General features: G+C 35.7%; 6 protein-coding genes across 8 annotated transcripts; 4 read left to right on the plus strand and 2 right to left on the minus strand.

Annotated features, from left to right (window-relative positions):
- Positions 1-1,879: 1,879 nt before the first annotated feature.
- LOC140839484 (uncharacterized) lies at positions 1,880-5,540 on the plus strand. The gene is made up of 4 exons (XM_073206209.1): positions 1,880-2,118; positions 3,805-4,423; positions 4,700-4,979; positions 5,320-5,540. Exons 1-4 carry the CDS (start codon positions 1,995-1,997, stop codon positions 5,368-5,370), a joined length of 1,074 nt encoding a protein of 357 aa, XP_073062310.1. The 5' UTR covers positions 1,880-1,994; the 3' UTR covers positions 5,371-5,540.
- A 908-nt stretch (positions 5,541-6,448) lies between these two features.
- On the minus strand, positions 6,449-8,160 carry LOC140839485 (transcription factor MYBC1-like). 2 transcript variants are annotated; one of them, XM_073206210.1, is made up of 2 exons: positions 8,004-8,160; positions 6,449-7,699 (listed from the first exon to the last, which is right to left on the minus strand). In XM_073206210.1, exon 2 carries the CDS (start codon positions 7,650-7,652, stop codon positions 6,753-6,755), a length of 900 nt encoding a protein of 299 aa, XP_073062311.1. In that variant the 5' UTR covers positions 7,653-7,699; positions 8,004-8,160; the 3' UTR covers positions 6,449-6,752. The 2 variants fall into 2 exon arrangements, with proteins under 2 accessions (XP_073062311.1, XP_073062312.1); XM_073206211.1 differs by having other exon boundaries at positions 6,449-7,704.
- A 1,738-nt stretch (positions 8,161-9,898) lies between these two features.
- On the minus strand, positions 9,899-19,415 carry LOC140839486 (calmodulin-interacting protein 111-like). 2 transcript variants are annotated; one of them, XM_073206212.1, is made up of 11 exons: positions 19,111-19,415; positions 18,630-18,785; positions 17,513-18,393; positions 16,633-16,837; positions 15,662-15,869; positions 14,155-14,642; positions 12,705-13,131; positions 12,373-12,453; positions 12,078-12,268; positions 11,804-11,991; positions 9,900-10,463 (listed from the first exon to the last, which is right to left on the minus strand). In XM_073206212.1, the coding sequence occupies exons 1-11, from the start codon at positions 19,366-19,368 to the stop codon at positions 10,391-10,393; spliced, it is 3,156 nt and encodes a 1,051-aa protein (XP_073062313.1). In that variant the 5' UTR covers positions 19,369-19,415; the 3' UTR covers positions 9,900-10,390. The 2 variants fall into 2 exon arrangements, with proteins under 2 accessions (XP_073062314.1, XP_073062313.1); XM_073206213.1 differs by lacking the exons at positions 18,630-18,785; positions 19,111-19,415 and having other exon boundaries at positions 9,899-10,463; positions 17,513-18,192; positions 18,273-18,395.
- A 3,655-nt stretch (positions 19,416-23,070) lies between these two features.
- LOC140839228 (uncharacterized) lies at positions 23,071-24,030 on the plus strand. Its single transcript, XM_073205867.1, has one exon. It carries the CDS (start codon positions 23,071-23,073, stop codon positions 24,028-24,030), a length of 960 nt encoding a protein of 319 aa, XP_073061968.1.
- Positions 24,031-24,063: 33 nt separating this feature from the next.
- LOC140839229 (uncharacterized) lies at positions 24,064-26,499 on the plus strand. Its single transcript, XM_073205868.1, has 7 exons — positions 24,064-24,438; positions 24,634-24,901; positions 25,087-25,282; positions 25,405-25,479; positions 25,811-26,051; positions 26,168-26,244; positions 26,397-26,499. The coding sequence occupies exons 1-7, from the start codon at positions 24,064-24,066 to the stop codon at positions 26,497-26,499; spliced, it is 1,335 nt and encodes a 444-aa protein (XP_073061969.1).
- A 117-nt stretch (positions 26,500-26,616) lies between these two features.
- Positions 26,617-27,102, plus strand: LOC140839230 (uncharacterized). Its single transcript, XM_073205869.1, has one exon. It carries the CDS (start codon positions 26,617-26,619, stop codon positions 27,100-27,102), a length of 486 nt encoding a protein of 161 aa, XP_073061970.1.
- Positions 27,103-27,346: the final 244 nt, after the last annotated feature.

A 27,346-nucleotide genomic window follows, 5' to 3' on the forward strand; every position in this document is an offset into this window, starting at 1 on the left:
TTCTGCACCCTGCTCCTCTTGTTTAACATGTTCTAACTCCAATAAGTAGTAACCGATCTTGACTTCATTGGATGACAATGAATCGACGAGTTCTTGTGTGAATCTTGAAAATACTTTAAGAAATGGTGACATTTATGATATTGATGCAAAATATACTTTTTCAGAACTACAAGTTTTGCAAGTAAAAATTAGAGTTTTTAAAAACAATATATATGTTTCCAAATATGATGATGGCTTATAGGACAATACTCATGAGTATTGCATATGTCGAAAGAGGTTTTTCAAAACTAATTAATAAAATCTTACTTACGAACCACTATGACTTAAGATAGTCTAAATGGATTAGAGATTTTATACATCGAAAAGAATATTTTGGAAAACATTGAATATGATGTTGTTATTGATCATTTTACCTCTAAAAATATATCAAGAAGACCTTTTATTCGAGTTACCTCGATGTTTTTTGGTGTATATATTCTATAATGGATGATGTAAAGTTTGGAATGTAATACAAATTATGGATCAGAAAATAAAATTGAAACATAATTTATAATTCACTCTAGATCTTTAGACAACAAGAACCGACTTTGAAACTATTTGTATATGATAATTATGCCACAATGTGTTATTTTCTGGGTTGAAGTATTTATATATTGTTTCTTCCAAATATTTTAATTATTTATTTGATTTTTGTCCTATTTTGATTAACTTAATTTCAGTTGAGATATTGATCGTTTTTTCGTTTCATTTTTTTTAAAAAATAAAAATAATGAAAAATTGGAAATATGTTAATCACATTTTAAAATAAGATTAAACCCCTAAAAAATATTTTATAGGTAAAAACTTGTGTGAGACGGTGTCACGAGTCGTATTTTGTGAGAGAGATATCTTATTTGGATCATATATGAAAAAATATTAATTTTTATACTAAGAGCGTGTTTGGTTGAGTGGATTAAATAAGGATAGATTAATAGTCAAATATTTATCGTTAAAATTTTAAGATGTTTTAATAATCATTTTGACCCGGTTTAAGATCCAATTTTATTAATCAAATAGTTATACATAAAATTGGATCTTAAATCGGGTCAAAATTATTATTAAAACAACTTAAAATTTTAACGATAAATATTTGACTATTAATCTATCCTTAGTTAATCTACTCAACCAAACACACTCTAAGAGTATTATTTTTTATTATGAATATCGATACTATTAGACATATCTCACAGATAAAGATTCGTTATATCATATTTGAATAAAAAATTGTACATGAGATGTATAGATTCCTTTTGTACCATTAGCATGTTATATATGGCAACTTTGTGTACAAATTTAAATATTTGATCGATATATTCATTTTTCCGAAAACAATTATGCAAATATTCGATAAGATCATGAAGCAAATATTTAATAACTCCATTTTTATTTATTTCCTTTTCACAATGCATAATTATGGGATTTTTAATTTTTTATTTCTTTCCCATAAATTGAAATTTTATTAATATATCATCATCACGTATAAAAAAACTCGAATAAATTTAAAAATAATCATCATCTCCATTAAAAAATTAATAAACAAAATAATTTATTGGTCAAAGATTTTCTATTACATTCCAAATTTATTATTTTATTATCATAACTTATTACAAGCTGACCAAATCATATTTCGGATGTAAATTTTTAATATTTTTAATAATTATTTATTTATATTAACTAAAAAGTTTAATATTCGACAAATTTGATTTCAAATTACTATAAAATTTGAATGCATTTTAATTAATTTTATTTATGTGATAATACAATTTTAATTATTGTTATATTTTATAGACCCTACAAAATTGAAGGAAGATTGCCGTAATTTGCAGATATATATATTCGATTTCTTATACCGCTGATTCCTTCTCTCGGATTGGTGGGAGAGAGAAGCCCCACGCAGAATTTCTCCCTCCCAACGCTGCGGTGGAGGAGATTATTTTTGGATTTGTTGTTCGAGGATGAATATGACTTCTCTAGAAGCTAACGGGATTTCTGTCGTTACGGAGCCACCGCCGGTCTATGTTGCCATGGTTGACCCGTTTCTCGTTGAAGCTCTTCAGAATCCTCGTCATCGTCTGACTAGTAAGTTTGTTTTCTTGTTTCGATGATTTTGTTTGTTTGAAGTTCAATTTTTTTTTGGTATTCGCTCTTGTTTTGGTTGCGTTAATTTGCCCATGGTGTCGTGCTTGAGGTGGATTTATGCTCTTTGTGTCTGGAGAAGTTGGAAGTTATTGAGGTAGATCTAGTGGGGTTTTGGGTATCTGGATTAGGGTGTGTTTTGTTTTGTTTTATTGGTTGTGTGGACTTTGGGAATTTTGGGTGCTTGGCTGATTTAGATCTGGGTCGGGAAAAGCTGACGGTGCACTGTACGTTGCAGAGAAACAGAAAGGTGTTGTGTTCTGATTTCCAACATGCTGTTGAACTAATTTTTATTGCTTGCAGATTTTGTTGGTTGTATCCTGAATTGCGGGAGATAATTTTTTATGGGTGTTGTTTTACTGGTACTGGCTACAATTGTGATTTGCAACTTTGTAGAAGTTCTCCGGATTACATGATTTGTACATTTTTCATTTACTATAAAAGAATGAATTGCTTGTGAATATTATGATTAACATCATATGTTGAATTTGACTTCTTGAGTTACTTCTTTTCAGTAACTATTTGGTTTGTTAAAATTTGATGGATGGATTATTTATCTCAAATGGACAAGTACAGCCTTCCCATATCAATTACAGAAATAATATAACTGATTGACCTTTCTTCTTCTGATGGTTTCTTAGTTGATGAGAACCTGGAGGCAGTTAAGGCCAATAGTGTGAACAATGCAAAGTTAATTTGTTAAAATACTCGGGAAAAAATTGCCTAGCAATTTATCCTATATCGAATATCGATAAATAGAAGGGAATCAGAAACTTGATGTTGCACGGATAATAGTTCATTTGATCAATGTTTAATTTTTTTTGTTTACTTTGCATATAAGCAAGGCAGTATGTTCAGTAGTAAAACATACCAGGTTCAATTCATTTATATTCCTTAACTTCCTCTTTTAAGTTTGTTGTTATTGTTAAATACATAATTTCTATGCATTCATACTTCAGTGGCCTAATAGAGGCAGAGCAACGTAAATCTGATTACCATTAACAAGTCTTCATGGGCCTGCCCTCAAGATATCGGAATTCAATCATGTTTTTCAACTTCTAGTTTTCCTCTCAAAAAATATTAGAATATTTTTCTTTCCAAATATCATAACAGTTTGAAAACGATATTTGGAATTGGCAGTTGGCCAACTGTAAAACTTTATGGAAAAATACTACATTATTTACATTCTCGTAATTATTTTTTTGTGCTTTTGTTTTTGCTGTATTGCTTTCCTTATATATTGAGTTACTGATTGTATAGGATATCTGCTTAGATATTTTTCAATATCTTTTGTCCACTTATATATGATGTAAATTATGTCTGGATTATTTTAGTCCCCATTCCCCAATAATGTGTACCTTTGAAGTTTGTTACATATACTTATTTTCATGGTGCACTTGTGTCGGGGTCAGGGTCGGGGTCGGTGTGTGCAAAATCATCTCTGTGGCTGGTGAGATTTGAACATGATATCATTGTTTTAACTCTTAAGATATTTGAATAATTTCTGTTCACATTATTGAAATTTATTTATTTTTCCTTTCTGTTTATTATTTGGATAAAGATTTCTTTTTCTTTAATAATATTTTTTTGGATAAAGTTGATATATTTTCTTTTGTAACTATTTACCAGTTCTACGGATGGAACTCGATGTGCAGAAGTTCTTTCAGAATTCTGATCTACAGATGTTTGTCTTTCCGCACTTCCCTACTTCATACCTTCGTCTTGCAGCTCATCGTGTTGCTCAACATTATGGCTTGCAGACCATGATTCAGGATAATGTTGTAGATGGCCAGGGAAGTGGAATTTTGGTTATAAAGAAGGCAGACAGCAAGTTCCCTGCCATCTGTTTATCAGATGTTCCAGCGAAAGAGGCAGAAAATGACAAATCTGATCAAATCAAAATTGTTATAAGGCCTAGAGCTTCTAGAGGTTCCTCAGGTGACGCCAATGAACAGGGGACTAAACGTAGTTCAGTAAGAACTGTGGAAGAAAGGAAGGAGGAGTATGACAGAGCACGGGCTCGTATTTTCCATAGTTCTAGTGGTTCTGAGTCGGAAGATGCGTTAACTCAAGTTGCTTCTGATGTGAGGAATTTGACTCTAGATGAGAATGAGGTTTCAAGGAACCTGGATGTGGATGTTGACAAGAGCATCTGGAGCAGGGATACCGGTAGTTCCTTAAGAGTAGCCATTTTTAGGGACAGGGAAAAAGATCGCACTGACCCTGATTACGATCGCAGTTATGGAAGGTAGTATGAACTTGCATTTCACTTCACACAATTTTTGCTATTTGAATTATTAGGCTGATCTTGGAGGTACCCTTATAGGCTTCTAGTATTGAAATATAAGCTTCAAAAGTCATACCAATGTACTTAATAAATGGATAAGACCGATTAACCTTACTTTTGTGGATGCTTTAGCCGAACCTCCCAATTCTAATGCCCATAGATCGACATTGATAATGTTTTGTTTGCAGTTTGTACTAAAACCAATCTGAGATTCTTCTGTTTTCTGATTTGATGCAGATATGTTAAAAGCACTCCCAACACTCAAAATTTCAGCTTAGCACCTTGTAATTTGCAGAAATTCCAACCTCCATTCGTCCAGTATGATTCTGTTTTCCCCCAGTTGCATCAAATGCCAGCACCTCAGGCTTCTCTTAACTACAGCAGCCCAGTGATGAGTCCTTACTGTGCCGCAGGAGTGAATCAGACTCCTAGGGATGCTTTATATATGCAATGGCAGCAAACCCAATCCATGATGTATGCACATTCGTATAACCAAATGAGACGCACTCTTTTTCAGGTAAACACCACAATCTAAATTCATCAAACTAGTTTGGATACCTTTTGAATTCAACAAATTTGAATTCCCCCTTCTATTGTTTGTTATAAATCGGTATAATGGATTTCAAATTATCGTCAAATATGGCCGTTCTAAATTATTAATCAAATCCAAACCACGGCATCCAAACACAACCCCGAATCATTTTTGGTGTACTTGTACTTTTTATGTATCTTAGCATTTTTAATGCTGCTGTACCTAGTATTTCTTTCTTTTCACGGAACCATCACAATTTTACATGACTAATGCAGTGCCTTCACAAGCAGTTAATTCATCTGTATATGTATAATCTTTCTTGTAGGCTCCCTTCTGTCAGCAGCCACTGAGTTTTGATTACTCCCAGAATCATTGATGAGGGTCGGAATATTTGGTGGGGGAATGTCTGTATTGATAGGTATCCTTATTAGGTGAAGTGTTGGCAGACAAACTTGGAGTTGTAATTTTGTATCTTTTTACTATTTTTGATTTGATGAAAATACTTTTTGTTAGAACAACAAATTTATGATGATGATTTTTTTTTTTGCTGTGTTATATTATAATTGTCATTGGGGTCGGCTGTATTTTATTTGAAATTATATTTCTTGATTATCAAGTGAGGTAAACATATTTTCGAAAAAAATTCAAAAGCTACTTCAAATCACAAGTCGATTTTCTGTTTAATGAAAACTAGTGGAGTGAAAGTGCTCGCGCTCCCCGAGATATAGGTGGGTTGACAATTGAAACAATTCATTAATTAATCAAATTCTGAGTCTATTGATAAATGAGTATTTATTTATTTATTTATTTATTCCACAATTTTAAATTTCTGGGTTTTTTCATTTATTTGTCACAGAATCAGGATTTTACTTTTTAGTGAGGGAAATACATGGCTTGTTAGTTTGAACCCGGTTTATGTATTGTTTTTTTTTTAATGATGTTTATGTATTGTTAGATACAAGTATAAACCATAACTGCACACGAGCCCTTCTCCAAGAATCCAGTGAGTGATTAGGTGATGGGATTTGTTTGGATAAATAAAAAGATTCTTCCCAGAATCGTGCTGGTGGAGTAGGTAGTTGGTTCACTTATTATTTAACTCAGATACAACGTTTTTCCCCCATAAATTCGATATGAACCAAATAAAAATAATATTTGATTGCTCGGGACAAGGCATGCTTCGCCAAATTCATCGTTTCGACATAAAATTAAATCGAGACATGTACATGCACACATTGCATCACAATGCCTACTTTTTCTCCAAACTCATGAGTGGAAAGTGTGTGCATGAGATTGAACACCAAACCCCAATGGATCATTAAATCCATCAATGGAACAATGTTTCACAAAACGAAAATGACAAAAATAATCAAAATCGAATCAATTTTTGTGCCTGATCTTAGTAATAAAAACCTTTCAATATAACTCGAGAATCCCTTGTAAAGAAGAACAACTTGAACAGAAGGATATATGGATTAGAAGCTCGGGGGGAGCAACAGAGTTTACACTATGCACGCACGCACTGATTCTAATGGATAAACTGCTGTCCACATGAACATCAGAAAGAATAATGGAAGTGGTAAATCATTTTAACAAACATTGAATGCCAATAAACACGAATCTACAACATCAAGAACACCTAAAAAAGACAAAGAAACACTAGATAGTCATCCGAAAGACTGGATTTCACAATGTCAAGGACCTTATATCGCTTGTGAACTGCATAATCCCCCTTGAAAAGTCATCAACTACCGAAACTCAATCATCGCCGGTTGGAAACAAAGTAAGAACTTTCCTCCCATTCGTGGTGCCAGCCGGTTCCATATCCTCCGCATATGCTAGAGGGAACGCAGAACCACTCATTCTCTGAACTTGCTGCTGTGATTGCCTCAAAAATGGATGATCAAATTGCCCGTTTGGTGGCGAGTGACCGAATGGCCTGAACTGCTTTTGCAACTGCTGTTGGTGCCCTGGCCCTGCCGCCACTACCGCCATCGGGTGGTGATGCTGCATTGCTGCACCAACCGGTACAAATGGCAAGAAATGCTCCGGATTCCCCCTGCCGGGGTTCAAAAACTGAGCTGGCACGGGGGAGCTCGCAAATAAGTGGTCCATGGCCGGATCCATGCCGGAACCAGACAGCCCCGCCGGACTGTTATTCCCTATGCCGCTGCCATTTCCACCATTGGAAATACCTTGCATTCGCTTCAAATATAGCCTGTATTTCTGCAAATGGCTCGCTACGTTCTCTCTAGTTAGCCCATCAACACTCATGAGCTGCATTATAGTCTTTGGAACAGCATTCTTGATCCCTAAATGGGCAACCGCATCTACAAATCTCTTGTGCAGTTGTGGAGTCCAAACGAGGCGCGGCCGCTTGAGGGTTCTTGCGGGTTCGTCAGACCCGGCGGCCCCACCTGATCCGCCTGCGGCGCCACTCAACTCCGGCGAGTCAAATTCAGCTGAGGAATGGGCAGTTGACTGCGGCGGAGGAGGAGCCGGCGTGTGGTGGTTGTGAAGGTTTTGAAGTGGATTCGAAATGTTGAAAGCTAGCGCTAGATCAGGAGTAATAAGAGATTGGTTTAAGGGCATCAATTCCTCGGGTGAGGGCAGTTCATCTTCCCATTTCGAAAACCAGTTGGATTCTTCTTCCCTCATTTCCTTTCCTTTTGTGACTCACTTCTTGGATTCACTGCCGCACAAATCTTTTCTCGAAAATAGAAAGATTTTTCAGCACAGAAATTTACAATACAAAAAACAAGAACAAAACCCCTTGTTCTTCAGAAATTCAAGATCTAGTGCCCCGAAAACCAAGAAAATGATAGCCAAAATCACAAGGAAAAAATAACAAAAAAAAAGCTCACTTTTCGGAGAGTAAGAGACAAAGATACAGATAAAAAGAAGACACAGTTTCAACTTTTGAGGGTGGTGAAATCTCGAGCATAGATCAAATTATCACGATATTAAACCAAAAAAAAAGTTTTGAGAAATGGGGTTTTCATTTTTCACCTTTGAATCCTCTGCAGACATTCATTTGAGAGAGAAAGACTAGTGGGGGAGGGGTGATCGAGGTGGATCATGTCTTCTTGTTTCCAGCTTTTGTTTATGTTTACTGTTGCAGATGCTTTTCTTCTGATTTTTTGTGTGTGGAAATTGTACTATCTGGTTTTTGTTTTATTTTGTTTTACATACAATTGTGTGTATGTATATATATATATAATATTTAGGTTCTTTATTTATTTATTTTTTCAAAAATCTTGAGAGTTAGTGCCACCATAGTGGAAAGGGGATTTATTTTTATTACATCATATTGAAATTTTTATATTAAAACGTAGAAATTGGGTGGACTAATTTGGTTTTTTAGAGGTTTCTGCAAACGGATGAAAATTAATTTTGAAATTCAATGAAAATAAACATGAAAGATACGTGAAAATTAAATAGGGACCCAAAAATGTAATGATATTTTTGTAGAAATTAAGGATGTCAATTAGTGCTTAGGTTGACGAGAAATTTGAATTCTTCTAAACTACGTCTGAATTTCATTTTGCTTTAATATGTAAATTTGGGAAAGATAAGTGGCAAGATAAAAAATTCAATTCACTTTATGATATCAAGAATTAGACTTCAAAAAAAAAAAAAAAAAAGAGTTGCAATTTGAGGAGGGTCTTAGAAATTGGAGCGAATATAGCCAAAAAAAAAAAAAGAAAGAGAAAAGAAATGGAGCAACGATACGGCGAGTGTTATGCACGCTCCAATTATCTGTGTTTGAGTGAGAGTTCCGCATTTATGACATTTATTTGTACAAAAGATGAGGTTTGTATTTCGTTGGTTTGGAATTTTAAAATTCCAAAGTGGGGAAAAAGGAGAAAAGTCTGAAGAAATTTCTTATTAAAGTTCCATATATATATATATATATATATATATATATATATATATAGTTTTGATATGCTGCACACCTATCGTGTACACCTATGTGAGCACCGATGAGGTGTCAATCACCCATTGAATGTGATGAAATATAGAAAAATTGTGCATCCAATAGGTGAGTGACATCTCATCGGTGCTCACATAAATGTGCACGGTATGTGTACAGTATATCAAAACTATAATATATATGTATATATATAATTTCAAGTTTTTTTTGGTCCAACGTATGAAAACACCTTTTTAAAAAATTAAATATTTGATTTCCACAATAACTCTATATGTAAATATGTCTACTGAATAATAAATCATAACTCTGATTTTTTTTCCACTAAAGGAATGGTTAGAAAGAACATATCAAAAATGTTTTTAAAATAAAAAATCACATTAATTTTGCAAAAACTAATAGTTGAATGCACAAAAAAAATATTATATACAAATTGCTCACTAAATTTTAGGACTGGAAATTTTTTTAAAAAAGCTCAAGCAAAACTATATTTAATAAGATGAGAAGCCCGCAAAACCCGTTTAAAGGAAAAAAGGCTGAGAATCTTTTTATGTTTAAAGCAATGCATCTTTCTTATATCTTTTTGGTCTCATAATTATATGTGGTAAATTGGATATGAATCGCATCTTTATCTTGAAAATGCTTAAAAAGATGAGATTGTAAAAAATATTTCATATTTTTTCTAAATTGTAATCAAATTTCACGTATCTTCAAATTATCCACTGAAATATCAAAGTCGATATTTATTTATTACCCTTAAAAAAAATCGTTGTTTATTAACTTATAGATTTTTAACTCTTAATTTAAGAATACAGAAATTTAGCTTATTCATATTTTATATTTATAAAGAATGAGTCTATTTGTGAGACCGTCTCACACAAGTTTTTACCATTTATAAAAGGGGTTTTAAACTGTTTAGCATAAAATACACCAGATCCGTATTGAATAACACAAGCACTGTATCTACTCAAATGCTATAAAAATTTGACCCAAAGAATGTTTCACTTCTTCATTGACAAATATGTAAGAATGGCATGAGCATATATAAATATATATGTAACTAACAAAGTGAACATAGAAATACATCTCTACGTACGTTAAACATGAGATTGGACAAAATCACAAAAGAAAAAATATGTAATAATAGGGGTAAGGGCAATGAAATGCAGCGCTACGAGTATGGGTTCATCCACACTTCTTCATCTGTCACAGACGCTACTCGATTAGACGTCAACATACAACGATCCGAGGTAATGACATGAACCCAAATGGCTTTGATGTAAAGCTAGTGACTCGGCATTTGAAAGGTTCCTCTGTTATGGCTGTATTGGCTAGGCCAATAAAATGGTTCTTTGGCAGTTCTAGTCATATTAGCGGCCTGGTCCATTCCATATTCTGATCTTTTTCTTTTATAAGAGCACTATTGCAGCCAACATCAAACAAGAGAATGCCAAATGTACTGGCATTAGGAAGAACCTCGTTGCAGTAAAAGATCCGGGAGTCGATAAAGGAAAAGCATAGCAGATCTTATTTTGGTCCTGATCACAAAATTTATGGTCTCAAATTCAGATTCCACACCATCCTAATGACAAAAAATAAAAGATAACGACAAAACACAGCATTTAGATCATATATTCATCAACATGGAACTACCGTAAATAATACTGAGTTTCAAAAGGAGCATTAACTTTTACTTTATCACATAATTCCTTTTCCATGGAACTAAAGATGCTTTTCCCGGTTTTCAAAGTAACGGTTCACCATTGAAAGAGACTAAAAGATTCTGAAGAAAAAAGATAACAGCAGCAATAAGTCAAAGACTTCAGGTGAAAGTAAAAACAAAGTAAATAAATCAAGTTCAGCAACTTTTAAGTGCATGCGAGAGACCTTACAAAACATCCAAAAGGTTAAAGAGGTGAAAAACAGTATGTACAATATCTAAAATTCACATTTCAATCCCTTTTTCTTTGCATATCGACATGGGAAAATTTAGAGATTTAACTCGCATATGACCATGATTTTGATATATAATCATCGTTCGTAGAACGAGAATGTTACGAAAACTAACTTGGTCTCTTGGTGTGAACACTATAAAATTACAAAACTAATTCCTATTTAAGTTGGCCTAAAATTTGAATGGCTATAAACCTTATTCTCATAAGAAAACAAGTACTCAAAAAACTTCCATGAATGATGGCTTTTTCAATTAATGGACAAAAGAGTTTTTAATAAGCACATAATCATATAGGACTAAATAAATATTTTAAGAAAATAATTAAAGATACGTGTGCATGACGGCCAGTATATATCATATATGAGTGTCCATTACATGTTTGAAGGTTACTTTACACAATAATAATAATAATAAAAGGTCATAAATTAAAAAAAAAGACCAAGAAATGCAATAATGGTCATGAAAAATCCCATTCATCGTGTATTCAAATAACAGTGAGTCGAGAGACCATTCTCATATCAGATCTGAACATGGCTGAACTAGTCACCTTTTCCATGTTGCTTTTAACAAGGTAATGATAGCAACGAGCTGTGATTTAGTATTTATGCTGGCCATGGGAATAAAGAAGAGGGGATGATGTCATGGAGAACTTGAAAATGCAAACAAAATATTATTTCAAATGCCCACAACTTCATTGAGGATTTTGTAGCGTATGGGTAAACAAAGGTCTGTAACAGGCCAGTCATTTTTGAGGTGGCTCAAAATTAAAGACAGTGGCATGAATAAGTGGAAATTATATCATCGTTTTTTCACAAACTTGACTATTTAATTGGAGACCAAGCATTTACTAAAATCATGCCATACTATGAAAACAAAAATGTGAAACACATTCTTAAAATGTGACAAGACAAAGAGACAGCATACCATAAAGGGATTGGACTTTGTTTACTTGAAATAGGTTCACATATAGAATTATCTTCCTTAGATGTTGCATGAACGAGTCTCTGAAACCTCAATGATAATTTTGAATACATCTGCACATCAGATGGCTGCACTTGGTTAATTCCAGCTTTTAAGTGCCCCATTGTAATTTCTGATGCCGATAGGTTCTCCTGACAACAACACAATGATTAACGACTAGTGAATGAGAAAAGTTAATATATTATGTGGTCTAAATTAAAAGCCATTTACTGCCTACTTCAATAGCTGTCATTGCTGCTTCACGGCAGATAAGAGAAATATCAGCGCCTGTACATCCCTCTGTGAGAAGAGAGAGCTCACTGATGCATACATCAGAACTACATGGCATTCGGCGCAAATGGACTCGAAATATATCTTCACGATCCTTTTTATTCGGTGGTCCCACGAACAGCAGTCGATCAAAGCGTCCTAAACGTTTGATAGCTATGTGAGCACTCGAATTTTGGGAAAAAATAAAACAGTATAGAAGAATTCATGGTAATCAGATACAACCAGGACACAACGCAGTTTACCTGGTCTCAGAAGAGCTGGGTCAATCTTATCTGGCCGATTTGTAGCAGCAATGACAGTGACACTACCTCTTTGTTGCAAACCTATCAGTAAAATGTTGACTGATATAGAGATTTGTAACATAGTAACTAACAAATTACTATTAGATAGCTATGCAAACTCCACTTTCATAGAAGTTATCACTTATCAGCATTTGGGAACTATTTGAAGTATGTCACACTACATGTTTCAAATAACAATAGTAACAATAATTATTGAAAGATAATAGATGTCCGGCTTGACAGAAGATACCAAGTAAATGAGGATTTTCTAAGAGAATTTGTGAAACTGTTACCATCTAACTCAACAAGTAGTTGACTCATAACTCGATCACCAACTGAAACTCCATCGCTTTCTTTTCCACGAATTATAGCAAGACCATCAATTTCATCGAAAAATATAATTGAAGGAGCATTTGCCCTTGCCTTCGCAAATAGCGACTGTACAGCCTTCTCAGATTCACCAACCCATTTGCTAAAAAGTTCAGGGCCCTTTACTGCAAGAAAATTCAACCCCGCTTCAGAAGCTACTGCACGAGCCAAAAGAGTTTTGCTGCATCCTGGAGGACCAAAGAGCAAAATTCCTGTAGGGGGACGGGTTCCAATGCGCTTGAAAGCATCCTTGTGCTTTTGAGGCCACTCCACAGCTTCCATTAATTGCATCTTAACCTCCATCTGGCCACCAACATCTTCCCAGGAAACCTTGGGAACTTCAAGAACCACCTGTTAATAGCAAGCAAATGCAAAAAAGAAGTGATGTTGATTTTGATACTTCTGGTCATGAACTACTGTATTTTCTCTATAATATTGTTTTTTTTTTTGGATTTTTATGAATTCAACAAGCTAATATTCCGTATGCTCAGCGAAGTCCAAGACTTCAATGAAACAATCACATAATCTTAATAAAACGTAAAGAAAACATTGACTATAGTCCCTCAAGATACTTTATCTAGATAGCGACATACAAATTTAGGCTATGCTGGTCTTTAAAAAAAATTAGGCTATGCGGGTTGAACAAGGGCAAACCCAAACTTTTCTCCTTGGGAGGCTAAAATTATTAATAAAAAACCGACAAGTCAAAAAACTGTTTATATTATGTTTATCCTTTATTCTCTTAAATTACATATCTTTTAATTTATTTGCACTCTTTTGCTTTTTGAATAGTAATCTTGGAAATAATGATACAATTTTTTAATATATTACCATCCTAAATTTGACAAGACAAAATTAAATATTTTCTAAATTTAACAGACAACATTAAACTATATTTTAATAACTAAACTTTGTTTTGAAAAACAATTGCGTTAAAATTCGAAGGGTAAATGAACAGTAATATTATTTTCATGATGTGGGGTATAATTTGTTTATTTAATTTAATAAAACACTTAATTATAGATTTAATTTATACTTATAACATGATATACTATCCACCACACTACATAACACTATGTCAGGCTTTCCCTAAAAAGCTGGGACGCCTAAACCCAAATATCACGTCACCTACTTCTTAGAGTACAACACAAACGCAAAAAATCAAATAGAAAAGGAACTGCAAGGGATCAGATAGACAGATATTTACTGGAAGAAAATGGAGATTTAACTGTCAGCCTGACATCTAAGACAAAGTTCTGAACCTTATGACAAAGGATATCATCATATCAAGAATGAATATATATTATTGCAACCAAAAAAATAGGCAATAAGCTCACCTTGGGTATGAGAGTAAAACAGATGACATGTACTTACCTCTCTCATAGCACTCGGTCTTATTCTATCTCTAGCCTTCTCAAAGTCCTCGGAAGTAACTTTTAAGTCACCCTTTGGAGCGCAAGCCCCAGTTGTTCCAATTCCATCCATAAAGTCTGATGAGCTTACTATTTCTGAATCATGGGAAAAAGAAGCCTCCAAATTACTATTAATAGAATCTCCCAAAACTTGACAAATATCCATATCACTGCTCAAGCAAACAATATCTGAGCGACTAGACGTTGAACTAACTGAATCATTGGCAGCAGTTGAAATTTTGAAATATTGTTCTCCAATGCAGACATTCAAATTAACAAATTGTCGAAGGCAAATCAATGCTGCTTCATTGCAAAGAGCAGCTAAATCAGCACCAACAAAACCATGTGTGGCCATTGCAAGAGTTAGAACATCCTTGTCAGAAAGTGAATGCTGCATTTCCCTAAGAAGTGCGAGCAATATTTCATAACGTTGTTGAGGAGAAGGAACCCCTGTGTATATTTTAATGAAACAGCAACAAATTTGAATCAGGTTTCTTAGAACCAGTCAGTTTTAACTAAATCTAAAGATGAAAATCAATACCAACATAACTGCACCGTGACAAAATGTTACTACCTCCATCCCAAATATACAAAATGCAATTCCATTTTCGGTCGTTCCACTCATATAGTCAAGTTTCTACATTTAGTATTATTTCTTCTTATTTTTACTAATATACCCCTGTTAATTAAGTATTGAAAAAATGTGCAACCATTACTTGAATGAATTAAATAGAGATAAACGAGGAAATTTGTTTGTAATTTTTTTCTACTAATGATATTATTAATTTGTGTGAAAAAAAAAAACAAGTTTATATATTTGACACGAATACGGTATTAATCAGTGTGACTATTCACATAATGAGAATGGAAAAAAATTCAATGAGTATACGTTCTAGTCTATTCTAGCTAAAGCATTCTTTTCATTTGTCTTAAAAAAAGACAAGTGTTACAATGAAATCATACAGAAATAATGTCCATGAGAAATTTGATTTCTTGCTGCCATGGCCTTGAAGCCAGAGCATTATTTCATTTGTCTTAGAAAAATATGGAAAGAGATGGAAAAAATCACATTGTAATTATATCCCAATGAAAGGATGTCCATAAAATGCCAATGTCTTTATGCTACGTAAAATCCTTTTCCTTTATCAACTGAAACCATGTAAACACTCTCTTCTATTACTTGTTTCCACATTTCTCGTCCTTGAGAGAAAAAATTTGCAAAAAACATATAGAGCATGACTTTCAAAAGCATCACCTAGGAAACACAATTACAGTTGGTTAATACAGGAGTCAAGCATAAGAAATCCTGCAAGTAGAAACATCTAAAATGCGCAAACAGGCCTCCAAAGTTTTCGTGTAAGATTTAACTGGAGTACCTCAAGGGGAAGACAGTTAGTTTCATAGAAATCACTGAGAAGTGTCGTATCCACATATTAAACAAAAACAGATTTGAAAAAAAATCAACAAACCAATTTCAATTTCTCGGTCAAGCCTTCCGGGTCTCCTAAGCGCAGGCTCAATGCTATCAGGCCGGTTTGTTGCAGCAACAACTAGTATCCCATCAGTTCTACTCATCCCATCCATCAGATTTAAGAGAGTAGCAACCATTCTTTGAGAAACCTGGTCTCCTCCATCTTTGCGTGCAGGTGCAATCGCATCCAATTCGTCTATGAAAATCTGCATCCTAAAATGTTAAAATACTTCCGGTCTTCCGCTAAGGAATAATGAAATTGTATTTGTCCAAAATATAGTCTTTCTTCGGTAATAGTATGTAAAATTGTGGAAAATATTATTATTTTATATATTCTGAGAATGCACACCTGTACATACGCAACAAAGAGTATGCTATCCGTACGAATCAGGAATTGATGATATTCTCCTACTAAACTTAAATATTAGACTATCCTATTGAATTAGATCAAAACACTATCAAATAACTGAATTACAACTGATTTGATCTTAATCTACATAGTAAAGCATTAAACTGCAATCCAATCGTGAAAATAGTTAAGTGTACATGCAATAGAGTATTGCCCTTGCATTGTGGTACAAGTTTCACCTTCCTAGTAATAAATCAACTACATGTGTCAATTCAGCCCATATTCAACAACATATTTACAACGGTTCCAATTTGGTCCAAACATGAAATTCCTGAACAAAATTTCAAAAACTAAAACATAACAATTAGTAGCTACCTCGAAGAACTATAGAAAACATACCCAGTAAACGATTTATACAAATATGTATCGATAAAATAGCATAACATTCTCTGGTGTAAAATGGCCTCGTATACTTGTGAATTTTGTATAATCCAACTACCTTGAATAACATTTCTCAACTTATCTTTACCAGTTGGACATTAGTTGTAAAGAAATAAAAAGATCCAAAACCAAAATTTATCTACTTTTGTATATAAGAAAAAATATAAAAAGCGATTTACCACGGCGGGCACAGCAAGGCTGGCTTTTTTAAACACTTCATCCAATGCTTGTTCGCTTTCTCCTTGGTATTGACTAATAATTTCAGGTCCACTGACTAAAAATAAGTTAACACCTACATCATTAGCACATACTCGAGCCAAAGTAGTTTTTCCTGTTCCTGGTGGGCCATGAAGAAGCACTCCCTTTGTGGGACGTAGACCCAAGCTAAAAAGTAAAAGCAATCACCACATGTATAGTTGAAAAAGAAAGATGTAATAACTTTTCTCTACAATGTCAAACTTTATTGCATCTAGTCTAGTAGTAAATATGTATTAACTTGTAGCAATAGATAAATGCAAATATGATGCTATAACTGATGCCCCACCAAATATGATGCTATAACTGATGCCCCACCTTGGTCAATACGCTAATACTCCTTATGGACGTCCAATGCCCAGCACACATTGCTGACAAGGAGGATGATGTCATTCGACAAGTTTCAAAATACATAATGAGCAACACTTTTGCTTGAACACAAACAAGGAGCTCCTACATAAAAATTTGCTTATTGTGATGTTAGCACAGCTTCTCCTTGCTGTTCTCCATCGCATTTCGTACGTGTAAAGCATACATGACTTTAAATATAGAGTTGGACATCACTGAGTTTTATAAAACATATATTAATATGATGATACGGTGAAAGGACCTCGGATCTAGGGAAAATAATGATACAGCAGTGCAATCAAGGAGGTGCAGGGTCCATAAGACAAACCCAACATGCAGTCCAGCATAAAACAAAAAGAATTCCCCTTTGTGTGTTGTACAACTATCAAGATCAAGTCCAACCAACTCAAGGACAAAAGAATCAGGTTAGATTGTTATTGAAGTCAAAATATATACCTTGCAACCGAACCCTTCACAGCTGACGAAACTATAATATCTTTCAGAATGGAAAATTCTGTGGAAAGGCCTCCCAACTTTGAAACGCTGACTCCCATACTCTCTATGTTACTTCCATGTCTAACTTCAGGATGCGTCAGAGAGCTTGTTACTGAAGTTTCAACCATAGAATTTCTTGGTAATAGCAAGTGCACTTTTGTTCCCCGATCTACAGAAAAAACACACACCATGCCTTTGCTTAAGTCTGGAGCTCCAGTGGCAGGACCATTATTTCTATTATTCAGATTCTGACCAACTGAAGACAATCTTTCAGAACCTATCACCCGGAATACACATTTCCTTGAAAGTAATGGGACTATCACAAAATTACCACGGAGTAAACTTCGTGAAGATAACCATGAGGTAGTGCAAGTTTCTAAAAGTTTCCTAGAAGAATCATCCTCCAAAACATCCTTCACATCAAGAATGTCAATAGATTCATGAGACTTATAAGCTGTCTTTGATGCTAACTTTTTATAGCCTGACATATGAGGTTGCATTGAGCAGGGAGAGCTCACTTTAGGCAATGAAACAGATGGTGTCTTTGGAGATGAAATTTTGTCATTTTCAACGGACCCAAGTTCAACTTCCATGGATAAGTCATAGTGAGATGATGTGACACTCTCCAACTGAAATTTACCCTTCAAACATACCGGAGATAGATATAACTCTTTGCAGCCATCAGATGACAAACAAACATCTGAAAGGCCAGATGGCTTACCGATTCCATTTTCAGTCAACTGCTGAAACTCCACAGGACAAACAAAAACAGTCCTACCAGAATCTGGACAACCCAGTGTACATAAAAGGCTTGAAGATAAGTGTATTTCATTCTTTAGAACCTGTCCACAAAGTAAACATTGATATTCAACAAAAGAAATCGAATAAAGTCGCAAATAACAGCATGAGATGAATGTTTCTGATGACAGCAATCAGATAATCAGCACAAAGAATTCATGACAAACTAAAGCCTAAACTTACACATTCAATCCACCATCCATAACTTTTATATAAAATTACAGAAATGCTGTGCGACAGAAATATAGAGCATATCCAACACCCAATAATTATGACCAACCTTAGAAGAAGGAAATACAGTTGCCAGGGCAAAAAAACTTCCTGCTTCATCAGAAATATTATCTTCGCAGTCAAACCCAAAATGCGTAGCACATTCATAAGATATGTCGGTCAATGAAAATCCACCCGGAGCTTTGTCCAGAGAAGGCAAGGAAACCTGTGATAAAATCAACCAAACAAGGAAAATATTGCGAACGAACATTCTAAAATTCCAATAGCTACAACTAAAATGATAGATTCGACAAATGAAACAAAACAGATGATTGATGTAACTGAAAAATCAAAATGATCCAACTCCTTAGAAGCAAATTCTCGAATACGTACTGCATGTGCATGAAACTCGTACTTCGAATACTCAAGACAGAACAAAAAACAAGCAGAATCCAAAAAAAGATAAGTACATCGGAAATAAAACAGGGTAAAGGTTTACAAAATTATTAAGAAACAATTTGTTCAAATGAAAAAGATGAAAAGAACAATACCGAAACAACAGATCCAGGGGGAATGGACCTAGAAATCATAGCCGATTCCGGCAGCCAAAGCTTACACCCTCTGGAATCGGAAACGTTTCCTTCTACAATTCTGCCGATGAACGCCGATTTAGCAAAGAAAGCTGGGAACTTTGCGGAAGCTTCATCAAGGGATGACGAGAAATCTTCGTCGAACGGTGACGAATTGGAAGAAGACAAAGCTGATGGTGAAGGTGAAGATGCTTTAGAATTTTTTTTCTTGGAAGGCATGTTGAATTTACAGTGAACAGCAAAGAACTTGGGGCAAGCTTTTAAACCCTACTAGGGGTTTAGTATTTATACGTTTTTTCTTTATGGAATTTGCAGTAACTTACGAATTTCATGACAAAAAAATTCAAGTATAGTTTGTCTAAACGATATATGAACTTCAAAAAATATATATATATATATATGAACTCTTTATCTTTAGAATAACTCACTCTTAACAAAGAATTCGTATCAAATTCGGTTTATCTATAGTGTTTTTCTTTATAAATATTATTATCTCACTCGTACGATATACACGTAGTATTATTATATATAATTTATTATTAGCATTAATAACTATGAGTGTTTGAAGAATTTTTAAAATACAAATCAACTAAATTGATTATAGATCATACAATTAAAACATAAATAAAATTTACGAGTTCTGGAAAATCTCTTTAAATATAGCATTTGTCGTGGAATTTTTTGATTTCATTGGAATTTTAAAAGAATAATTGGATCGTAAAGAGCCAGAATAAGTATAGAGTTTATTCCATGAATGTTGCTGGCTTTTGCCTTGAACGACAAATTTTAAGTAAAGAGACATGATAAGTTTCTATGTCGTTTCTACACTCAGTGGAATACAATCTATAAAAAAATATATCTACAACTCATTTCCTTTACATTCATTTAAATATTTTTTTTAAAAAAATTGGAGTTTTTATTTTTTGGGTTTGAATTTAATTATTAATGTATCAAGAAGAGATAAATGATTATATAACATGTTAATATTTTTTGAAATAATCAAAATCAAAATTATGTACATTAAAGATAGACAGAGATTTTATTCAAGAGGGAGGGACAATCACAACTAACCAACTAACATATTGTTATTCTTCTACAATTTTCAATTCCCAACTTGTCTTCTTCCAAGATATCGTGTAAGTCATGTGAAGGTGTCCTATTAGTTCAGTATCTTCTAACATATTAAGTGCTTCAGATGTCAAAAGAATCAACAGCCATGTTTTGTTTCACATAGATACGCTGAACTCTGAATTCCTAGTCTCTAGGAAGCAGAGTAGTACACACAAGAATCAAATTAAGTAATGACGAGCACTGTGAAGACCGTGCATTATGAGAGGAAGAATTGAAGTGCACCAATCTTGGAGGAGATTCATGAAACCAAAATCACTCTCCATTACACCATGAATATCGGGTGTGTATCTTGAATCAAGAAGAGGCCACGTTCATTCGGGAGAGAAAAGTGCAATCATCTCTTTGATTAAGCAATCAGCGACATTCTTGGAGTGACAAGAGCTTATCTTTGTAACTGATTTTCCAAGCCTATATAAGGAGGACCAAAGTGGTAGTAAACCCACCTCACATTCTGCAAACTCCCTCCTCGTAGCTACAAGAATTCGAAAGTGTAGCTGCTGGAAAACAGATTTTTTGATCCAATTTCCTGGCCAAATTCGAAGCATTCTAGTAGCGTTTCGAAATCCAGTTGCTGTCATTGTTAATTACCCTGAATCAACCGAGTTCCTGCTCATTCTTTCGAACTCAGTTGCTACCCGAAGCTAGTCCAGAAATAGCCGAGAAGCTTGATCAAACAAGCTATCCAAAATCCCGAGAATCTCGCAACGGTTCGAAACAAATTGTTGCCCATTCTCCAGACCAAGATTCTGTCCATTTTCAAAGGTGATAGCAGCCTACTTCGGTAAAACCATAGAAAATGATATAGGGGACTGATCAATAAAACCATAGAAAATAAGATGATTTTCAGTGCTATATTCGTATTTTTGTTAGTATTTGATTCAACATGCTTAATATTGAAATTACGATAATTTATTCGTATGTATATCCTCGATATTTGTTATGCACAATCGACCCCCATTTACTGAGTATTCTCAAAATATTCACCCCTTACATTCCCACCCAGATAAGAATGAGGAACAAATCGAGGATGAAGAGCAAGATTACTTTTGGGGATGGTGATGAAGCAAATCCATTTGAGACCAGTCGAATGTATTCTGTCTTTTAATTTTATCATCATGTATTTCGCTTCCGCATTTCATTTTCATCGCATTGTAAAGACGATTACTTGTTATGAAAAAGACTGGTTATTGCGAATTACTATGAGGCTTGTTGTTTTGCAATATGTGATTGTGAGACAACGTCGGTGTCGACTAACCCCGGTCTCGGGGCGTGACATTTAAGTGGTATCAGAGCAGCCATGTTCATAATCTGGTTGGGGAAGAAAATTATTCGAAAAAATTTTCGGTAGAATTTTAAAAATCGGCCAATGCAGTCTCCTCCAAAACGGCCCAACGAGCGATTTTCACGACTAAGTCGTGAGGTATGGGTCCAAATCGTGGAATTCCTTCGTTTAGGCCTCCGAAACCGCGTTTTTGCCGTTTTAGGAAAGTTTCGTAGAGCTTATAATTTTCGTAGGAAACTCCGAATTCGATTCTGTTGATTGTTCTGGAATACTCTCGACATGTACTTTCCATCCATGTGCATATCCAGAAAGTTTCCATTTTTGGAAACTTTCGATAAATTTCTATTCCTGCATTTTACCTTTCTGCTCTATATGATTGAACTTATTCTGAGCCTTTCCATTTTCTTCTTTCGATTTCAGGAAATGGCTTCAAATTCTTCTATGCCTCGTACTCGGACAACCGCACGCATGAGCGTTATACCCGTCCCTGACAAGGATATCATCATTAAGGACCTCCGAGCATCTCTCGCATTGGAATAGAAAGACAACGGGAAATTGATTGCAGCTTTACATACTCTGTAAGAAGAAAAACACAGGCTAGAGGAACAGAAAGCTCATCTCCAGGCTCTCTTGGAGCAGACATCCTTTATAGCGTTCCAACGGCATCAGCAGGATGCATTGATCATTCAAGAGCTACATGATTCGGTGCAACATCTGACTATGCATAACGAAAATTTACAAAATCAAGTTCAAGAACTTCAGGATGTCCTTATCAACTTAGAACCAGAAATGGAACCAATAGAAGAGCCGATGGAAGACGAAACAATAGGAGATGACGAGATTTTAGACGATTAGGGACTTAGTGTCGTGACTATTTGTAATAAGGGTTTATAATCCATTTGCTTTCTCATGAATTTTCCCTCCTTTTATGCTTCCTAAAACTTGGATTTGTATTGCTTCCCTTTCGTTTGAATCAATAAAAAGTTTATTTGATTATATTAATGGTCAATTTCAGTTCATGATTAATTCATATATATGTTAGCAAACAAATATCTTAGAAGCTTGTACCTTTGTAGGACATGGACGGAAGACCTCCACGAGCCAATCGCAACCCGCGGTATGCCAACAACCGCAACGACAATAATAGAAATCCGAATCCTGACGGAAATCCACCGCGACCACCTCCCAGATTTGGCCTGAGCCAAGCAGATTTGATGGCTATAGCCACCATAGTGGCAACAACTATCCAGGGTTTGGGAAACCCCAATGCTAATCAGCAACCCCCACCTCCACCACAGGGCGGGATCAAGTTCCACTACGAGTCCCTCTGCACAAACAGGTGTCCAACATTTCAAGGGGACGCAGATCCCGAGCTAGGCCAAAAATGGCTGAAAAACGTGGAAACACAGATGCAACTGCTCAAGATACCCAATGCACTCAGAGTGGATGTGATAGTGCCTTTCCTTGAAGGCAAAATAAGTAAGTGATGGGAAACAGTCTCTCCATCCATGACAGCTGCCGGACCAACCACATGTCAGCGCTTTCGAGACGCATTCCTCAAGCAGTACTTCCCCGCCGAGGTCAGGTTGCAGAAGTTGAGTGAGTTTGAAAACTTCTCACAAACTCCAAACATGCCAATGGTAGATTACACCTCCCGATTCAATGACCTTGGAACCTATGCCTCGACAATCATGGCAGATGAAGTTCTGAAGTTGCACAGATACAAGAAAGGATTGAGCAGCCGTATTCAGTCATCCTTAGTTGTTTACCAACCTACAAGATTTGTTGATTTAATGGGAGAAGCAATAAGAGCTGAGACAGACATCAAGCGTCGTGAGGACGAGAACAAGAATAAGCGGCCTCTTACTGGACAGCCATCTCAAGGGAAACAACCATTCAAGAGACCCAATCAGTTCAATGGGTCATTCAAAGGTGCTTCGTCCCACCCAACCTACCAAGAACCAAAGATGTGTCCCAAATGTAATAGCCGTCATTCTGGGGAATGCCACAGACAGACTGGGGCATGTTTCAATTGTGGGAAACTAGGGCATCGAATTGCTAATTGTCCCGAACCATTGAAGAGAGGGACCAAGCCAAATGTTGATGCTAACCCCAACAATCCAAAGGAGAATAAGCCCAACGCTCGTGTGTTTGCAATAACTCAAGAAGAAGCAGATGATGCAAACGATGTCGTGGCATGTACCATTTTTATCAATGAAATGCCAGCTTATGTGTTGTTTGACAGTGGTGCTACTCATTCATTTATATCTAAAAGGTTCACTAAGAAACTAGGGCTTACACCTGAAATACTAGTCGAACCCTTTAGAGTAGCGACTCCTACTAGTACGACAATTGAAACACATAGAGTGCACCGAAAGTGTAAAGTCTGTATCAATGAACACATATTCCAAGCAGAATTGATACAACTGAACATGGTGGAGTTCGACGTCATTCTAGGAATGGATTAGTTATCCAAAAATCATGCATTATTAGATTGTCGAATGAAGAATGTCAAACTTCAAGCTCCAAACCAAGAAGAGGTCATTTACCATGGCAAAGTCAAGAAACAGAAGTCCCTCCTATCAGCTTCTCAGAATTGGAGAGCCATGAAAAGTGGAGAAGAAGTTTACCTAGCAATGATAAGTGAGGTAAATGAAGAAACTATACTTGCATTAAAAGAGATTCCAATAGTTCAAGACTTTCCAGATGTCTTTCCTGAAGAACTCCTCGGGGCAATTACGGACCGAGAAGTAGAATTTAAAATTAATTTGATACCCGATGCTGCACCAATATCAAAAGCACCCTACCGAATAGCTCCAACAGAATTGAAGGATCAACTTCAAGAGCTGTTAGATAAGAAACAAATCCGACCAAGTGTATCTCCTTGGGGAGCTCATGTTCTATTTGTGAAGAAAAAAAATGGAAGCATGAGATTGTGTATTGATTACATGGAACTGAATAAAATCACAATCAAGTACCCACTTCCAAGAATGGACGATTTTTTTGATCAACTCAAAGGAGCTACGGTCTTTTCCAAGCTCGACCTAAGGACTGGTTATCACAAACTGAAGGTCAAGGCAGACTATATCCCGAAGACGGTTTTCAGAACAAGATATGGACATTACGAGTTCATGGTAATGCCGTTCGGATTAACAAATGCTCCAGCAACATTTATGGATCTCATGAACAGAGTGTTCAAACCATATCTTGACAAGTTTGTGATGGTGTTTATTGACGATATTCTCATATATTCACCAAATGAAGAGGACCACAAAGAACATCTCCGTCTAACTCTTCAGATGCTGAGAGAGAAAGAACTTTACGCCAAATTCAAGAAATGTGAATTCTGGCTAAGTAGTGTCACATTCTTGGGACACATAATATCAGCAGCAGGAGTAGCTGTGGATCCTAAGAAAATAGAAACGATCTCAGATTGGCCTAGACCAAGACTGTGATAGAAATTCGAAGCTTCTTGGGATTAGCCGGCTACAACCAAAAATTTGTTGAATGATTCTCTTCAATAGACATAACTCTCACCAAGCTCACACAGAAGAACTCTAAATTTCAATGGAGTGAAGCTTGTGAGAAAATCTTTGATACTTTGAAGAAGAAGCTTACTTCTATGCCAGTATTGGTATTACCGATGGAAGGCAAAGACTTCACCATCTACAGTGATGCATCTAAAGGAGGTTTAGGATGTGTGCTCATGCAAGAGAGAAGGTGATTTCATACGCGTCGAGACAGTTGAAGCCGTATGAACAGAATTACCCAACACATGACCTCGAACTAGCAGCAGTGGTATTTGCAATAAAGATTTGGAGACACTATTTATATGGTGCTAGTTGTGAAATATTCACCGATCATCAAAGCCTCAAGTACTTGTTCACAGAAAAAGAGTTAAACATGAGGCAGAGAAGGTAGATTGAACTCCTGAAAGACTACGACTTGACGATAAGCTACCACCCAGGAAAAGCCAACAAGGTAGCAGATGCTTTGAGTCGAAAGAATACAAGTAAGGTGATCCTGACATCACTTTCAGTACAACCATGCCTTCGAGAGACAATCAAGATAAGTTGAGATAAAGATTCCGCTTTGGTGAAACTGAAAGATCAAGCTAAAGAAGGGAAATCACAAGATTTCGAGATGGATAACAAAGGAATCTTGTGGATGAAAGGACGATTGTGCGTACCAGACATCGATAACCTTCGACAAGAAGTAATGTCTAAAGCACATAAGTCCAAATTTCAGTCCATCCTGGCAGTACCAAGATGTAAGAGACCTGAAGAAGAATTTTTGGTGGATTGGAATGAAGAAGGATGTTGCGATATTTGTTTCCAAGTGTCTTATGTGCCAACAAGTCAAAGCAGAGCACCAAAGACCTGGAGGACTTCTTCAACCCCTAGAGATTCCAGAATGGAAGTGGGAGCATATCTACATGGACTTTGTTGTCGGGTTACCAAAGTCTAGACAAAGTCATGATGGCATTTGGGTAATCGTAGATAGACTCACAAATCTGCGCACTTCTTACCTGTCTGCATGAATATAATTTGGACAAGCTAGCCACATTGTACATGAATGATATCTTACGATTACATGGAGTTCCAGCCAACATATTGTCAGACAGAGACCCGAGGTTTGTATCTCGTTTTTGGAAGAACTTTCAACAAGCCATGGGAACTAAGGTCACTCTTAGTACGGCCTATCATCCTCAGACCGATGGCCAAACAGAGAGGACAGTTCAAACTCTAGAAGATATGTTGAGAGCATATGCTCTAGACTTCAGTGGTAATTGGAGTGAACATCTGCCTTTAATTGAGTTCTCTTACAATAACAGTTATCACAAGAGCATTGTAATGGCCCCGTATGAAGCTCTGTATGGGCGAAAATGTAGATCACCACTATATTGGGATGAAGTAGAGGAAAAAGCCATCAATTGACCCGAGTTGATCCAAGAAACAGTGGATAAAATCGTTATAATCAAGGAGAGACTCAAAGTTGCACAAGACCGACAGAAAAGTTGGGCCGATTTAAAAAGAAGACCAGTGGGATTTATAATGGGAGATAAAGCATACGTGAAAGTGTCACCCATGAAAGGTGTGGTTCGATTCAACAAACTCGGGAAACTGAACCCCAGATATGTTGGACCTTTTGAAATTCTGGAGAAAGTGGGAACACTTGCATACATATTGGCACTCCCACCAAATATGTCTAGAATCCATAATGTCTTTCACGTTTCGGAATTAAGAAAGTATGTTCCGGATCCAAGCCACATTCTTGAAGCTGAACCACACTTAATCAATGAAGACTTGAATGAAAAACTTACATATAAAGAAATCCTGATCCAAATCGTGGATACCATGGACCAAGTACTAAGACGACGAACGATTTCATACGTCAAAGTACAATGGTCTAATCATATTGAAAGAGAAGCCACTTGGGAACTCGAAGAGAAAATAAGAGACCAATATCCCTACATTTTCAAAGGACAAGTTAATCCAAGTTTCGGGGACGAAACTTACATTAAGGAGGGGAGAATGTGAAGACCATGCATTATGAGAGGAGGAATTGAAGTGCACCAATCTTGGAGGAGATTCATGGAACCAAAATCACTCTCCATTACACCATGAATCTCAGGTGTGTATCTTGAATCAAGAAGATGCCACGTTCATTCGGGAGAGAAAAGTGCAATCATCTCTTTGATTAAGCAATCAACGACATTCTTGGATTGACAAGAGCTTACCTTTGTAACTGATTTTCCAAGCCTATATAAGGAGGACCAAAGTG

Source organism: Primulina eburnea, chromosome 8 (assembly GCF_022965805.1).
Source record: "Primulina eburnea isolate SZY01 chromosome 8, ASM2296580v1, whole genome shotgun sequence".
NCBI lineage: Eukaryota > Viridiplantae > Streptophyta > Magnoliopsida > Lamiales > Gesneriaceae > Primulina > Primulina eburnea.